At 40.4% G+C, this 18,762-nt stretch overlaps 1 protein-coding gene across 1 annotated transcript in view; it reads left to right on the top strand.

Annotated features, from left to right (window-relative positions):
- The window catches only part of flr (fleer), an 84,501-nt gene extending 68,682 nt beyond the window's left edge, over window positions 1–15,819 (top strand). The window contains exons 17-19 of the mRNA XM_028814307.2: window positions 4,110–4,188; window positions 12,219–12,348; window positions 15,481–15,819. Coding sequence (XP_028670140.1) covers window positions 4,110–4,188; window positions 12,219–12,348; window positions 15,481–15,617 — 346 coding nt within the window. The 3' untranslated portion in view covers window positions 15,618–15,819. The remainder of the gene's footprint in view (window positions 1–4,109; window positions 4,189–12,218; window positions 12,349–15,480) is intronic.
- The last annotated feature ends 2,943 nt before the right edge of the window (window positions 15,820–18,762 follow it).

Below are 18,762 nucleotides of genomic sequence, written 5' to 3'. Positions count from 1 at the left end.
ACGACATGCAGGTTAGGTGGATTGGCCCTAGTGTGTGCTTGGTGTGTGGGTGTGTTTGTGTGTGTCTTGCGGTGGGTTGGCACCCTGCCCGGGATTGGTTCCCTGCCTTGTGCCCTGTGTTGGCTGGGATTGGCTCCAGCAGACCCCCGTGACCCTGTGTTCAGATTCAGCGGGTTGGAAAATGGATGGATGGATGGATGGATGTTACTTAGGTCTTGATGAGTTTGAGTCCGGATATTCTGTTAAGTGTATGCCACATTGAAAAGATAGATTGCAGTTCAGATTGTGGATCGTGATTTTTGTGTTAAAAGGATTGTGATATGATTTTTTGGAAAGATTGCCCACCCCTAATTTGACTAATATTTTTCAAATTTATGTAGGATTCATTAACCCTTTGGCGAGCTACTTGTAAAGGGGTTGCGAGCTACTGGTAGCTCGTGAGCGATGTGTTGGAGACCCCTGCTTTAGAAGAATTAAGTAGATAGGACTAGTGAGCTTTGTTTAGCTGAATGACCAGTTCTCATCTAGATTGTACTTACAGTAACAGGGGTCTATGATGAGCAATATTTCACTTGCTGTGAGCCAGCAGGTGGCACTAGTGTGTAACGGTAGCACACCGGAAAAAAACCCACTGGGGCCCCCAATCCCCCCCAAAGGTCAAAACGTTGGGCTCCAAAGTAACCTAAATTGTCCATATGGTCCTAGTATGCAAAATATGGTTCTGATTGGGTGTGTAGAATTGTAGAATAGTGAGTTGATTAAAAACCAGTTAGAGGCAGAAACAGTCTTGCTAATAGTGTATAGCAGTGGAAAGGTGCCAGTTGATTAAAGCATCACCGTGATTGCATGAACAGCAAAGGATATTGAATAAAAACATCCAAAAAAAAGACCAACTGAGACAGAGATGTGAAAGGTACTCTTGACAGACAGACTGTGAGAGACAGAGAAAGATAGACATGAAGGGCACCAAATGATTGACTGATGGATGGATAGATAAATGGATGTGAAAGGCGCTATGTAATAAATAGATAGATAGATAGATATAGATGTGAAATGCACTGTATAATAGATAGATAGATGACACATCACTGATTTTTGAATATTATTATTTCTGTAAATAAAGACATACTTTTTGTTTTCACTCTGTGTCTCATTCTCCCTACCACTGGTTCACAGACATGATCTACTGAATGCCCAGCATCCTTGATCATGCTGATGGTGGTATTGGCACAGGGCGTCACGTGCAGTGCAAAAGCTGGATGAATTCCAACAAGACAGCAGTTGGATGTTAAATCATTGTGACAGACCGCCTGCCTGGCAGCAGGGTACTGCAGCTGCTCTTTTCATCATCTTGTTCAATTTCTTTAGAAGAAAATACAACAATAAATGATATGGATGTAGCAAACAGTCATTGTTGTCCCTGCTTCTCTTAGTATCCAGAAATTTCTTACAAGTGTTTCTGTGTCTGACCTTCCGCTCCAGATGCATATCTTACAGCTTAAACCTTTTTCTCAAATCGTGTTTAGACATTATAAGTAGAAGAGATAATACTTTCATATATATATGTGTGTGTGTGTGTGTGTGTGAGGGTATAATGCAAGATACACCTATGAGTAAATATGTAGTAAAACAGACTAAATACATGTGCCCAGCCATTTAAGCACAAGTCACCTGGTAGTACTGAATGCTCACTGTAATCTCATTCTGAAAATGCCCAGGTGGCGACAGGTGGTTTTGATTTTACATGTAAGGGTAGTGCATAGTGCGATGAAACTTTGAGCCAATGAGGGCAATGTTATTCGGTTGAGAACTGAATTTAATGTGTGGCCCCATTGGAGGAGACATTTAAATTTAAATGCAACAAATTAGTTCTGATTATAAATTCAAGCTGGGAATTTTATATTTTAATTAGAGTTGCAACAGCAGATGTCAAGTGATGAGATAAAAAGAATTGCAATACCATTGCGCCTTAATCAGGGCAAAACTATCAGAGGATTTAGCCATCTAATTTCAACCTGAAATTAAAACACTTCTTTTTCTATGAAATATAGATTTTCAATATCTTTACCACAGACTGCAGAACAAAATCAGCAGATTTTATATACAGCGTTTCATACAGAGATAATAAAGTTGCGATGTGTAACATCTAATGAGAATTAGCTGGGTGTAGACAGAAAAAAATAAAAATACAAGAACTATTTATAGCGATACCGCATATGTGTGATTAGTGCATAATAAAAATTCTGCAGTGGCTGCATAGAAAGCACCATTCAGATAATATGGTGAATATTGTGAATTTGTTTAGTGCATAGATACAAAAATATAAACTTTTAAAATACACTTCAAACAGGTAAACATATCATAAAATACATTTGTGGTATATTCTGTGGAAATGGGGGGTTGTCTCAATGGTACAGCCCAGTGGGTTCAGTGTTCAGGGTTTGAATTCCATGCTCAGTCATTGTCTGTGTGGTGTCTGCTTGGCTTTTTCTGCCAGAACTCCAAAGACATGTAAGTTGAATTAACTGGCAACTGTAAACTGGTCCCAGTGGGAATGTATGAGTGGGCCCTGAGATGGACTGGTGCACTGCACATGGTTCTTTGCTGCCTTGCACCCAGTACTGCTCCCTACGACTCTGATTTAAGATAAGTGGGTGTGAGAATGTACTTACAAATGTATGTAAGTATATCCATTGAAATCTTGGTAAAATTATTGAATCAGTCATTTTAATACTAAGTAATTTAAGGCAAGGTTTCTTAAATTTTTTTTTTTTTTTTTTTTTTTTTACTCCTGACCTAATCTTCCCTTTCTTAGTGTCTTTAAAACCCAGTCCATGACGACTGTCAGACCTTCCCCCTTGAAGAATCACCGCTGACTATTATAGCAGAGCAAGGTCAATTTCTTAAACATCCCACAGCAACCCATCATGAGACACTTCACAAACCATATGTGACTTTTTCCTATTAAATGCAACAGAGAGTCACAACACATCCATCCTATAAGAAATGCTGACCTAGGGGCATGGGCAAGATTTTCTTTTGAAAGAAGTGTAATGCCTTTTATAGTATAAAGTAGGAAGGGTTGTAAGTGAAGCTGACTGTGATGAAGTATGTCTGGGGTCCATGGTGGGTCGGAGCAGGTGTTCAAAAAAAAAAGTGTTGCCCAGAATTTATGAATGAAGGTGTGCTGGAGGAAAGCTGTAAGGCCGCAGAGAACATAATATGGGAATTGGCTGATTGCTCATTTACATGTACGAGCGCAGTTGGCACAAACATCCCTCATTAGTGTTATGCTGATCGTTTTGTGCATCCACACTCAAAGGAGTATAAAAATAGTCTGAGTAGGTCAGAACAAGAGGGGAAGGAAAAAACTGTAGAGAAAGGGAGAGCAGGGTCAGGCCAGTGCCTAGAAGAGGAGGCAAAACAGTCAGGGATGCCCTGGTGGAATGAGAAGAACAGCACTCTAGGAGCAGACCGGTTCTGCTAAGCAGCTTGGATCGTGGGCTCCTGGGGTCTTGGACGTATGGATGTGACAGGGTGAGGGACCTGGGCTAGGAGTGTCCCAGCAGGTACCAAGCTGGGATGGGAATCAGATGTGTGGGTGAGCAGGGGAGATTAGAGCATGGAGTACTGGGAATGAGATGGAAGAAAGTTGATCTTAACTTTTGCTTTATTCCTGGGTTTAGCTATTTATTTATCTGTCCATCCATTATCCATCCATCCATTATCCAACCCGCTATATCCTAACTACAGGGTCACGGGGGTCTGCTAGAGCCAATCCCAGCCAACGCAGGGCACAAGGCAGGAAACAAACCCTGGGCAGGGTGCCTGCCCACCACAGGATTTATTTATTGTTTTTTTGTTTGTTTTCTGGCACTGTGCTGTTTTTATAGACTATTATTTGTTGAATGCACTGTGCTTTTTGGATACCGCTTGCTGTAAATAAACACACTATGCAATTTTGCACTGTTGTGTATCTTTAGTCACCTAGTCCATCCACGGTTATGACTGTCGATATCAAAGGATACGCACAATGACATTCAGCATTACTGTTCAGAGACAACAAAGAGAGCCTAAACTTGATGTCTTGTCACTTTGTTTTTCTACAGGACCCTTTATTGTGCCAAAGGAAATTATGAGTTTGGAATTTCCCGAGTTATTAAAAGCTTAGAGCCCTATAATAAAAAGGTAAGTGTCTGTGGCTTTACTTCTTTATTGTAAAAGTGCATGGAATCTCTTAGTATTGTTTATAACCAGTTTTGGTATAGGTAGCTTGGAACCCTCAGAGGATGGCATCTCTTAGTTAATACGACATTTGGGAATGTCTTACATTGATGAGTGCAGCTGACTGTTGATTTCAGAGACCTGCTTAGCTTCCACGCCAGCCCCTCACGTATACACCCACACTCAAATGGAGTCAATGTAGTACCACTAATTTACCTACACATACATTTTTAGGATGTAGAATAACATGCAAACTCCAAACGGACAAAACCAAACACCAAAATAAAACCCATGACATTGAATAGGTAATGCAATAGCACTAATGCACCACCATGCCACCCTTTAAAAATGTTTGTAATTTCAAAGTGGAATAATTTGGATTTCTTTAATTGAAAGTCCTTACTTGTACATTTTGTTCTTCTGCTTAGCAGACATGATTAAAAGTAATGAGAAAAGACACAAATGTATACATATTTAGGTAAATTACAGGAGTGTGTGGGGGATTTGAAGACTTCACAATTTCTGTTCTTTTTAATGAAGTAATTTTTAGTTTAATTAAAAAAGGGATACAAAAAGACGATTGTCTGTTTAGCCTTCCTTTCCTAGACTTGGTTAATGTAACAAATACACTTTCTCAGAAGATTTGGTTATCTGTAAAGTTTTTTTTTTGTTTTGTTTTGTTTTACTCTCTGATTATAGGTTTTCATGAGGATGGTGTAGTAATATGATAAAAAAAATATACACTTAGGAAAAATATAATACTTTAGAAACCAAATTGGTATACTTCCTACAGGTTAGAACTAGTATTGATAAAATCTCAGGAACTGACTGGCCAGCTAGCCTGTGGGAATACAAGTGGGCAGCGATGAAAGGCCATTAACAGGCTGGCAGGTGGACTGGGGAAGGTTGAAAGCTCTGCATCAATCCATTTCTAACTGGTTTGACAGGGTCTGTCTGGAGTGAAAGGGACTGGATGAGTTTATAAACTTGTGGAAGGTGAGGTAGGTTTTTAGAAATTTAAGTATGGAGTCATACGAAAACAGGGCTGGAATGAAGTGAGATGCCTACACTGTGAAAACACATTGGTCCTGGAGAAACATCAAGGAAGGCACACTAACATAAAGACAGGATTAAGAAAAGAAACATTGGCTATGCAGATGGGCCATGTTGCCTGTTTCTGCCATCAAGGTCACACTAGGCCTGACCACAGACTAATTCAACATACTAAGATAGAGAGTCACTTGGTAGTAAGCATATTAGACCCAAAGTGAACTGCTTACCAGGTTGTATCATTTTACCAACACACATTGTTCTCTGCTGTTTTGGGCATGTTATCTGAAATATATGATGGATAAGTGTGTAAATTTCTCTCCTGCCTTTTATGATACTCTGTCTAATTGTCTGGGGTTACATATGTGAAAGAAATGGGGAACATGCGGAACTATAGCAGCAATCAATCATGACAGTGTGGTAAAAGTTTGGGATTTGGGGCATTCTGTTATGGTCTACATAATACAGGTTGAGTCAAAATTATGTTACCATTTGAATGGCGGAAACAATTTATTCCAAAACATACTTCTTATGTGCAAGATGATTTACATGAATGTCTTAACCTGTTTTTCATCATGTTCAACACATGTACCATATATGGCACATAAATTGTCCACAGAAATTGTATATAAGTACAGTATACAGGTATACGTAGCTGTACCGTTAGTGTTAAATTAATTTTGACTCACCCTGCAAAGAGTTTAAGGCAGTGGTTCCCAAACTCGGTCCTGGGGACCCACTGTGGCTGCAGGTTTTTGTTCCAACCAGATTCACAATCGGTAATAATAATTGATAACAACTGATCTCATTTAATTTGCTGATCTTTTTTTACCCTTCTCTTATTATGCATTCAGAAAAACACAACAGTATGATTTTTACATTTATAAGACATTATTTCTATTTTTTTCTAAAGGTATAAATGCTTAATTCTCTTTTGTTATTTTCCTGTTATTTTCCTCTTTTCCTGTGTAGTTTGCTCCCTTCCTTTAACCCTAATAGTAACAATTAACATCCAGCATAGCAGACAACCACGATGATGAAAGCAGCAACAACTTCAGTGTCAGACTCGCTATTTGGTAAATAATCAATTAAATAACCAGAAAAAGCAGAATGAAAATTAGGTTGAAAATACTGTTAATAACTTAAAAAAAAACTACATATTCCCCATATAACTGTTTAATACATTTTAATAAAAATCTACCAAACTTAGTTTGTAATTTCTACATTGTCTCCAAAACACAGAAACTAGGAAATAATAACTTACTTAATTAGGCGAGGAGTCCAATGAAAAACAGAAGTTGGTTGGAACAAAAACCTGTAGCCACAGTGGGTCTGCAGGACCGAGTTAGGGAACCACTGGTTTAAGGTATAGTAAAGTTTGACCCTAGGGCCCTACCATGATGAAACACTTGGCGTAAGCAGTGACATTATTTTGGGGTGACCATGATTTGCACCCTGTTTGTGAATACTGTTTTGATGAGTGTGTATGTGCGCGTGTGTTAAGTGGTTGTAAGGCATCTGGTTTTGCATAGATTGCCGCTATCTTTCTCACTGGGTTAGTAGACTGAGGTGTGTACCACAAAAGAAGAGAGTAAACACATGTTGGTTAGAAGGTTTCTCTCGAGTACACTTCTGTGTTGTTTGTGCCGAAGATAGTAAGTCCCTATGTGAAGAACTGAGGAGGGACAGGAGTTATAGTCATCACTTCTAATCAGCGCTTAAGTGGATGGAGTGTATGTGTGTATACAGAAAATAGGGGCACCTTGGGACCCTACTACGAAAAAATATGTCATTGAAAATTCCATTATTTCTCGGTCATGAAGAACTATTCAGGTTCGGGAGAAATTAATATTAGTATTGAGTACCTGAAATTTTTAATAGATCTTAAAGCTTGACTCAAGGATAAATATATTTTAGGGACAAAAAGTGAGAAACTCAGTTAGATTGCTTTTAAAATGTTTCTGTGTGCTGGTGAGGCAAAGGCATTGGATTTTAAGCCACCTGAATGTGAGACCCTGAGCAATTAATTTCACTCATCTGTAAATCAGTAAAATTAATGCATTCAAACAACTGTTGATGTAGCGTATCTTGATTCCGTACAGTTATTTTTTGTATAGCGCTCATCACTGAATTCACAGGTAAATGCAAATAAAAACTTCATAGATTACTAATTATATAATTAATATACATAAAAATGCACATTTGTTTTAACTGACAGGGCACAAAGTAGTTTCAATATGATTAACATAAATGGAGCCCAGCAATAGCCATCCATTGTCTAACCCACTATATCCATATATACATAGGGTGCAAGGCAGGAAACAAACCCCGGGCAGGGCGCCAGCCCACCGCAGGGCACACACACACACACACACACACACACACTAGGGACAATTTAGAATCGCCAATGCACCTAACCTGCATGTCTTTGGACTGTGGGAGGAAACTCATGCAGACACGGGGAGAACACGCACACTCCACGCAGGGAGGACTCGGGAAGTGAACCCAGGTCTCCTAACTGCAAGGCAGCAGCGCTACCCACTGTGCCTCTGTGCTGCCCCCAGCAATGTCTGTCCATGAATTAATTGGAGATGTCATTTGTCATCTTTGGGTATATGTGTTGGCTAAGAGTTCAAAGATAATAATAAAAGTATTAGTATATTAAGCAGGTCTGGAAGTTGGAAAAAAATATTTCCAGGTAGCTGGGGGTGGGGGGGAAATTGAAACCCATCCTGGCAGCACTTGGTGCAAGACAGGACACAACCCTACACAGGACAGCGGTCCATCACAGAAATAATAATAGATATTTCAATACTGATTTCTGGTAAATAGGACTGTGTGTTAGTTTGTGTGGCCCCCCCGGGACAGGAGTAAAGTTACCGGTCTGATCTCTGTCAGTGTCACTTTATCCATGTGGCTACCTGATGCAGCCAGAATAGACCAGAACTCTCTGCAACTCAGTATTGAAAAAGGCAGGTTTAAAATATGAATGCAAGGCATACCGTCTGGCGATTAAAGCTGTGCTTTACAGATGAATGTCTGTCGTAATTGATTATTACCCTTCTGAGCTAGCAGTGCTTCTCCTGATTAAACAGTTACTACAGTAACTTCATTTTATAGTTGGATTAGTAAAGATATCCCCGCGTCACTTAACACATGGATGCAAGTGTGATGGAAAATGCCAGCTTCTTTTTAAAGGAAGCAGAACATGAGAAATTAGACACGTGTTTTTTATATTATTTTAAAATGCGTAGGAAAGTTCATCTTGGACGGTCGAAATGTTTTTTGTGTTGTGTATGATTTCAAGTAATTAGCCTTCTCTTAGTAATATTGTTGGGTCGAGTTTATAAAGCTTGTTTTATCCATAGGCTGTTCAACTATTCTCAGGCTCTGACAATTTTACTACATTAGTACATGGCTTATTCCCATCTGGACAAAACTGACAGAACCTTAAAACGTGCCATCCAGCCATCTCTGTTAAAGGTTAAGCTCGGGACATGTAGGTGGACGAGCCTATGGTGTCCTGGATAACGTAATACCTGTCAGACAGACTGCAGTTTGTGATGCTTAAGGACTGTGACTCGGATGTGGATGTAAGCAACACTGGAGCACCAAAAGGAACAGGCCCATCTCCATTTCTGTTAATCCTGTACACCAGGTCATGTCACTTGCAGAAGTTCTCAGGTGATTATACACTAATGGGTTTTATTGATAAGGGGAAGAGACAGTGGAGAGAAGTCAGATGGAGAAATTTCAGAACTGTCTACTATGTATGGGATGTACTCAAAACAGATTGCAGGTAGTAGAGGAGGAGAGAATGAAGACAAAAGTAATGGCAATTATGAACAACTAGTCATTAAGCCCGTTACAATAATGGGCGCTAGAACAGTAGTGCATAAACATTAGTAGGAACAGTCTATATTTTGTTGGTCGTATTTTTCTTTGTCTTTCAGCCTTTCTTTTGTTGATGTTTACTTGCTGAGCTGACTGTTCTTCGTGGGCTGCCGCCGTGTATTGTGTGTCTTTAATTTTCTGTGACAGTAATACTGTGTTGTACTTTCTCTGGCTTGTACGCCTGTAATATACCTTTAATTTCCTCAGGCGGTAATACAGGCGTGCGCGTCAATAATATGCCGTTAATTTTCTCTAACAGTAATACCGGCTTGTATGTGGCTGTAATATGAGTCACTGTATTGTGTACCTTTAATTTCCTCTCGCAGTAATACTGGTTTGTATTTCCATAAAACGCCTGCAACTTTCTCTGACAGTAATATCGCGTATCGCACCGTGCCCCACGCATGCGCACTTCACCCAGAAGACACCCACACACGGACACCTGGACGCACACAGGGATTTTATTAAAGAGGATTCTGCTTATCAGACACAGCTGCAGGACTTTAGCCAACAAATTATTCAGCAGAAGTGGGTCAAGAAATGCTGCTAGGGCTCCTACGGCAATGGGCCTTTTACTGTGCCTCACTAGCAGTGCTCTCTTATCTTTAGCAAAACCAGAAGTTTTTTTTCCCCCTGTTTTTAAATGTTGCATGTATTTGAGGGAGGTGGTTCTTATTTCTTATAATATTTCTTGTGTTTCTGTAAAAAGCTAAATTTTCCCCTTGGGACAAGCCCTGTCTATCCATCCTTTTGAATTACTTTATTCACTCCAAGGTTTCATTTAAAATGCATACACAGAGCAATAAAACCTAAAGTATCTGACTTAGGTTAGTTACCCCTCCTCAGCTCATCTAGGGAGTTTAAAAAAAAAAGAAAAATGTAATATTAAATAATCTCTCAAAAATATCTTAAAGGTTAGCAGTAGTTCAATGTGTTCATTTAATTGAAGACAATGCTGGTAAATGCCTGCCAGATTCTAAAGACTGTTGAATTCTTTTTTTTAAAGTGAGTTTAATTTTTTGTAATTTTAATTGAAATAGGGCGTAATTTTGTTACAATAGCTGATTTATGATCCTTCTAATTAAGCAAGCCAAAATGAGGTGATCGCAATGTGATATAAGTTCTCATGGCAGATTGTTCATTAAGTAGTCGCATCCTGTCGAGTGTCACTCCACATGAAGCTGCTGGAGGACTGAGGGCTACTGTGACCTCAGAACTGTCTGATAAGCAAGCGCAGATATTATTATATTACTTCAAAACCTCAATATTTCTGTGTGTGCTTCAAGGACCACCTGGTCAGCAGCACATCCTTGTATACTGCTTATTGGTGATGTTAATAATTTATACTTCAGATTTACTTACCCCCTCATTTCCTTAAATAAGAAATGTCCAGTAAATACCCATGACTAGAAAAGTGCATATAAAGAGTGATGTAGACTGTAAATATATACATCAAATATATATAAAAATATTTTGTTCTGCATTATACCTGCTTTCTTTTTAGTTTTCTTCCTTTTTAGTCATTCTGGTTTATATTTGAGAGTGTTTGTTATACCATAATAATTATTTATTATTGAGCTGCTGGTAAAAGCCATATTTCCCCCTGGGGACAAATAAAGTGTGTTCCATCTGTTTGCCTGTCTTTCTGTCATGTAGTGCCTTTCTTATCTATCTGTCATACTGTATAGTGCCCATCTATAATGTAGTCTCCTTCTTATCTATATATCAATAATTATATAGTGCCTTTTTATCTAAATATCTGTATGTCTGTCTGTGTGGTAGTGCCTGTGTTATCTATCTGTTATATCTGTCATCTAACTATCTAATCTCCAGACTAGACAGTCACATGCTAAGGCCCTGTCCACACTACTACATTTTTTGTTTATAAGCATACACATTAGTTTCCATTTTTGCTTTCCATCAAAATGGAAGACTCTTACTGCACTCTGATTGGTTTGTACTTATTACATGGCCCTTCCCTGATTGGACTCTGCTCATTACCACGTCTCATTTCCTAATTGGTCACCCTTCATGGAAGGGTCCAACACAGCAGATATAGAGGAGCTGCTTTCCATGACACTTGTTGTGTTGCTTACCTGCATGCATCTAAGTTGCGCTTCGGACAGTTTGAATGCTGCATGCATGCACAAAAGACAAATAACTTACCAGGCATTACAAATCCTGGTATATCCTGTGGCTGGTGGAGTTACCAACCCTACAAGGAATTTTTAGCTCATACATGCATTTCCAGTGTAGGAAAACGTCTGTCATATCCATTTCAGTTGTTTTAGTGTAGATGGAAATCACTTTTGCTTAAAAACACTATTTTTGAAATGAAAACTTAGTAGCCTTAGGGTATTAAGAGTTATTGTGAACTCAGAACTGTCTGAAAAGCAAGCAGAGATACTCTTCCATTAGTAAAAACCTCAATATTTCTTTTCCTTTCACGTGTTAAAATGGTAGGAAAAATATGAAGTGTCAAGTGAAGGGTAGACTCATAAGGACTGAATCACCACTAGCATGGCGATAATCTAAGAGACCAAGAAGTATACTTGGCTCCTGTAAACATGCACTTTCTTCTTCTGTTTTATCTTAAGTACAAGCCTATTATCACATTCACATTGCAGTGGCAGCTCTGCAAAATAGCCATTAATGCACTCTCAGTGTGAGAAATCCATCAAGTGTCTAATGCACATTCTTCATCTGCAGCACATTGATTACTTTGGCCTTGTAAAAGAAATGTAATCCATGAATTTTACTGGCACTTGTTTATGGCATGTAGGAAATCAAAGGTTAATGTACAGTAATGGCAGAACCACCGCTGTAATCCTACCTTCTTACATTAAATATCCAGGATAGGAACACAACTGATGTGTTTATTAGAAAGGCTCACTAATAAGAAAAACATAAGAAATACACACGAGCTGAGTCACAGGCAGACACCTGGAAAAACACTAACAAAAATCCATAGAAGACGTGTTAGACATGGCAGATTATCTTTCCTCCAACAAGAAGACTCCATTGTAAAACAAATGTGTCTCTTTTCCCAGCTTGGTACAGACACCTGGTTCTACGCCAAGCGCTGCTTTTTGTCGCTTCTTGAAAACATGTCCAAACACATGATCATGTTACGTGACAGCATGGTGCAGGAGTGCATCCAGTTCTTAGAACACTGTGAAAGTAAGTACAGCAGCTACGTTATGTTCCAGTTATCAATGAGTAGCTATTACTAATTGAAATGAAATGCAATTTATTTCTTTGCTTAATAAATGTGTTTTTTTTTACATTATAAATAACAATTTGCAGTTCTATCTATCCTGCCTACTATGCTAAAATTAATATTTATCTATCATATAGTGCCTTTCATCTATCTATCTATCTATCTATCTATCTATCTAATAATAATAATAATAATAATAATAATAATAATAATAAAATGTATTATTATTATTATGTAGCACCTGTTCCATGCTCAAGGCGCATGTATATATCATTCTATATACTGTGTGTGTGTGTGTGTGTGTGTGTGTGTGTGTGTGTGTGTATATATGTGTATATATGTATGTGTGTGTGTATATATATATATATATATATATATATATATATATATATATATACATACACACATACACACACACACACACACACACACACACACACACACAAACACTAAAGGTGTGTGTAAATACTGTTTGTGTATTTATAGTATGCACAGTGGATTCAGAAAGTATTCAGACTTTCACTTTCTACACACTTTTTTGTGTTGTTGATTTAATTTTAAATGGATACATTTGCTATTTCTGCCCTTCAGTATACACTCAATAGCACATAATTGCAAAGTGAAAACATGTTTTCAGAAAGGTAAGCAAATTTATTAAAATCAAAAACTGAAATCTCTCCTTCACATACTGTAAGTTCTCAAACCTCTAATTCAGTACTTTGTATAAGCCCCTTTGGCAGCAATTCCAGCTTCGAGTCTACTTGGGTAAGTCTCTACAAGCTTTGCATGCCTAAATTCAGCCAGTTTATCTCATTCTTCCTGGCAGATCCTCTCAAGCTCCGTTAGGCTGAATGGGAAGTGTCTGTAAACTGCCATCTTGTGGTCTGGCCACAGATGTTCTAATGGGTTTAAATCTGGGTTTTGGCTGACCCATTTAAGGACACTGAGAGACTTGCCCCAAAGCTACTCCAGCATTGTCTTGGCTATGTGCGTTGGGTAATTGTTGTGCGGGAAGGTGAACTGTCACCCCAGTGTGAGGTGGTGTGCATTCTGGAGCAGGTTTTTGGCTTGATTCTTCCTTCCTTCAATTCTGACCAGTCTGACGGTCTCTGCTACTGAGAAGCAACCCATATCATGATGCTTCCAACACCATGCTTCTCCATAGTGATGTTATTAGGCAGCTGATGAGTAGTGCCCGTTTTTTGAAAAGCAATGTGCTTAGAGTTCTGCCCAAAGAGTTTATTTTTTGTCAAACCGTAGAATCCTTTGCCTTCACTCTCAGAGTCCAAGCTGGCTGTCATATGCCTTCTGCTCAGGAGTGGCTTCTCTCTAACTACTCTGCCATAAACACCTGAGTGATGGGAGTGCTGTTGAGATGGTTGACCTTCTGACAGGTTCTTACATCTCAACAGAGGGCTTCTGAAGTTCTGTTAGATTTACCATTGAGTTCTTGGTCAGGCCCTTCTTGCCCGGTTACTCAATTTGGCTGGATAGCCAACAGTAGAATGAGTCCTGCTGGTTTCAGACCTCATCTGTTTCAGTTATTGGGGCCACTGTGTTCCTGAGACCACTCTGATCTTTAGAAATGGTTTGATCCCCTTGCCCTGATCAGTGCTTCGCCCCAGTTTGATTGTGGAGGTGTATAGAGAGCTCCTTGGACTTCTTGAATTTGTTTTGGAATTCTATACACAGATACACGTGTGCCTTTCTAAATGATGTCCAATCAAACCAGTTTGCCACAGTTGGACTGCAGTCAAGTTCTCGAAACATCTCAAAAAGAAGTAAAGGAAGCAGGATGCACCTCAGCACAATGTGGAGTGCCACAGCAAAGGGTTTGAATAATTTCTGTGAATGGAAAATTTCAGTTTTTGATTTTTTTTTTTTTTTTTTTTTTTTTATAAATTTGCAAAACTTTTTGAAAATATGTTTTCACTTTTTGGACTATTGAGTGTAGAATGATGGTCAGAAATGGCAAATGTATCCAAGGTGGAGGTGGGATTACATCAGGGATCGGCTCTGAGCCCTTTCTTATTTGCAGTGGTGATGGACAGGTTGACAGACGAGACTAGACAGGAGTCCCCATGGACTATGATGTTTTCTGATGACATTGTGATCTGTAGCGATAGTAGGGAGCAGGTTGAGGAGACCCTGGAGAGGTGGAGATATGTTCTAGAGAGGAGAGGAATGAAGGTCAGTAGGAACAAACAGAATCATGTGTGTGAATGAGAGGGAGGTCAGTGGAATGGTGAGGATGAAGGGAGTAGAGTTGGCAAAGGTGGATGAGTTTAAACACTTGGGATCAACAGTACAGTGTAATGGGGATTGTGGAAGAGAAGTGAAAAAGAAAGTGCAGGCAGGGTGGAGAAGAGTGTCAGGAGTGACTTGTGACAGACGGATATCAGCAAGAGTGAAAGGGAAGGTCTGCAGGACGGTAGTGAGACCAGCTATGTTATATGGGTTGGAGACGGTGGCACTGACCAGAAAGCAGGAGATAGAGCTGGAGGTGGCAGAGTTAAAGATGTTAAGATTTGCATTGGGTATGACGAGGGTGGACAGGATTAGAAATGAGGACATTAGAGGGTCAGCTCAAGTTGGACGGTTGAGAGACAAAGTCAGAGAGGAGAGATTGCGTTGGTTTGGATATGTGCAGAGGAGAGATGCTGGGTATATTGGGAGAAGGATGCTAAGGATAGAGCTGCCAGGTAAGATGAGAAGAGGAAAACCTAAGAGAAGGTTTATGGATGTGGTGAGAGAAGACATGCAGGTGATGGGTGTAACAGAACAAGATGCAGAGGACAGAAAGATCTGGAAGAAGATGATCCACTGTGGCAACCCCTAACTGGAGCAGCCGAAAGAAGAAGAAGGATCCGTGTAAAACTAAATCTACAACACAGTGAAAGTGATGGGGTCTGAATACGTTCTGAATCCACCGACTCTCTGACCGTAAGGCCTGTGGTGACTTCGTAGCACCATCTGGGATTCTACAGATTTGTTTGTGTTTTTTTACTGGCCTCAAAGCTTTTATCTGTGCACCAGAATGTTTCACTACTGGGAGGTGAAGATTAACTGTTTTTTTTTTTTTCCCTTTACAGTTCATGGAAAAAATGTCCCTGCCCTCATTGAGCAGCCTCTGGAGGAAGAACGGATGCACGTTGGGAAAAATACAGTGACGTACGAATCTCGGCTGCTCAAAGCGCTCTTCTATGAAATAATTGGATGGAATCAGTAGGTTCCATGCTGTGTATAGCAGGTATCGTGTCATTCTTTCCAAAAATAGGAAGGAAACAATTCCATCGTAGGAGAAAATAAAACTTTCTATCCACACTTGACTGATAAGTGAATTTGCTCGCTGCAAAGTAAAACTGCATTAGGAGCAAGTCAGACATTTCCATGTAAATAAAACATTTAAAATAAAGTGTATTTATTTTACAGTCTTGCAGTTAATAAGAATTTTTTTTTAACAAATCCACAATCCATTTTAGATGCTGGGGGGGAGGGGAGGCAGGGGCATGGGGTGGTTAGAGGGATGTATCCTGGCATCTCATGTAGGAACACAACCCTTTGGGGGGTTCTGACAGCCCAGTATGAGTTTACCTCACAGGGTTGTTTTTGAATGTGAAAGAGAAGCCAGAGCACTGATCAGTGTGGAGGACAGGCACCCCAAGATTAGTCAGTCAGTCATTGTCCAGCCCGCTATATCCTAACTACAGGGTCACGGGGGTCTTCTGGAGCCAATCCCAGCCAGCACAGGGCACAAGGCAGGAACAAACCCTGGGCAGGGCGCCAGCCCACCGCAGGGCACACACACACCAAGCACACACCAGGGACAATTTAGGATCACCAATGCACATCACCTGCATGTCTTTGGACTGTGGGAGGAAACCCACACAGACATGGGGAGAACATGCAAACTCCACGCAGGGAGGACCCGGGAAGCGAACCCAGGTCCTCAGGTCTCCCAACTGCAAGGCAGCAGCACTACCCACTGCACTACCATGCCGCCCGGCAGCAACCATGAATAAACAAAATTGCAAAAACATAACACTAACAATATTTAACATATCTCGAGAGACAATATCCATACAGAGAAAATGTGCTACCACTGTGCCACCCCACCCCAAGATTAGTGGTACCAAAATTAAATGCAATCCAGTGTTGTTAACTACATTGAAATGCAACACGTACACCAGTGGGCTATTTAATTTTGTCACAGTTACCATAATGAAAAATGTATCAACCAAACGACTGATTGCTTTTCACGCAGTTTTCATCTATCCATTTTCCAACCCGCTGAATCCAAACACAGGGTCACGGGGGTCTGCTGGAGCCAATCCCAGCCAACACAGGGCACAAGGCAGGAACCAATCCCGGGCAGGGTGCCAACCCACCGCAGGACACACACAAACACAGCACACACTAGGGCCAATTTAGAATCGCCAATCCACCTAACCTGCATGACTTTGGACTGTGGGAGGAAACCGGAGCGCCCGGAGGAAACCCACGCAGACACGGGGAGAACATGCAAACTCCACGCAGGGAGGACCCGGGAAGCGAACCCAGGTCCCCAGGTCTCCCAACTGCGAGGCAGCAGCGCTACCCACTGCGCCACCGTGCCGCCCACGCAGTTTTCATGTTCTTGTAAATGCAATACAGAAGTGCATAACATTTTAACTCGTGTTCATAAATGAGTATGTCATAACTAAAAGAAAAGCAGACATCTTGCATTTCACTTTGCAGTTGATCCGCGTGCATTTCATTGCAATTCGAGACCATTCTTTAAACGTGCCAAAACTAAAAGTAATCAAGTAACCAATCAGAGTCAAAAGGTAGGGCAAAGGGGCGCCAACAGTTGGGTAAAGAGGTGGCCCACTTCTAAACGTTTCTGTGTTTTGGCAGTGGGCATAAGTGTAGACAGTATGGACTGTGGAGTGATTAACTGAAACTGTAGGTCTCACTGAAAAAGTTTACTCTCATGTTTAGCTGCCTAAAGTTGTTTTCTTTTGATGCATGTTAAGCAGTGCAATTAAATTTTCAAGATGAGGGTTGTTAGTAATTTTAACTGAATATTGAATATAGTGAAATATTTGTTAGCGTCACCAAGCTTGGTTTCTTCGTGGCTTTTTATTCATACCCTCTGTGATGTTTTAGAGTTTTTTCCCTGCTCTCAACATGCAAGAGAATGAAATCGTCCCGTTCAATAAGGTGGCGGATCCTCTGCCTTATCAACTCCCTGATCTCCTTCTTTCCAAGTGCAACACACTCATGATTGGAATTCCTCTTTCCCCAACTGTTGACATCCCTTGCACCACCTTATGATGCTGACCATCTTCATGGAGCTTCTTGTATACCTGTGGCCATGGTAGCTAATATTACCAAATAATTAAAAGTTCATGCTACCGTAGCCATCCTCCCTGGATGTGGTCAAAAGGGGAAAATTGACTCCAGATAGAAAGATAGTGTGAATGGTTGAGAAAGAACCTAGGAGAACATCGGGATCAAGTCAGGCTGATCTCCAAGATCAAGGCACAGCAGTTTCATTGTGTTGCTGTCTGAATGGAAATGGGCCCACGGTAGAAGACCCCACTTCTGACAGACAGACACGAAAAAGCATGGCTGGCATTTGCTAAAGTTCATGTTGACAAGCTACACCCTTATATGTGAAACTAAATCAGAGCTTTTTTGCTTTGGTTTACAGAAGTCAAAATGAACTTACAACAAAAAAAATGTGAAACCGGGAGGAGGGCCATTAATGTTATGGGGTCTCTGTGCTCCCTCTGACACAGCGTGCCTTGAACTTTTGCAGGGCACAATAAAATCAAAACACTGTTAAAGCGTTCTTTAGTGAAACATTCTGCGTGGTGTCAGGAAGCTGTGACTCACTCACGGGTCACGGGTCCTGCAGCAGGATAAAGGCCCACAACATACATCTAAGAACACTCAGAAAGCACAGGGATGTTCTGAAATGGTCTGCTATGAGTTTGATGCGAAGCCCACTGAACATCTATGGGAAGATTGGAAACTGGCAAACGGGGGAAAAAAACAACCATGGAGCCTCAGAGAACTGAAGCTGACTGATCGAAGGAGAAACGCTTCCACTGCGATCACAGACACGTCGTGTGACCATATGTGTGCGGGGAAAACCGAACCACCACCTCAAACAAAGGCTATCTATCTATCTATCTATCTAGCCTACTATGCTAAATTATCTATCCATATCTTTCTCAAACAAAATGGTCACAGAAGTGCAGATAATTATTGACTTTCCCTCGCATAACATTCTCTATGTACACCTAGACATGGGGTGCTTCCTTTTTTACAAGGACGGAGAGAGAGAGCGTAAAGGCTACGTATAAAACTTGAATGAGGAAAACGGC

The sequence above is a fragment of the Erpetoichthys calabaricus genome, chromosome 11, assembly GCF_900747795.2.
Source record: "Erpetoichthys calabaricus chromosome 11, fErpCal1.3, whole genome shotgun sequence".
Classification (NCBI taxonomy): domain Eukaryota; kingdom Metazoa; phylum Chordata; class Cladistia; order Polypteriformes; family Polypteridae; genus Erpetoichthys; species Erpetoichthys calabaricus.
This window is presented reverse-complemented; position numbering and strand designations above follow the sequence as displayed.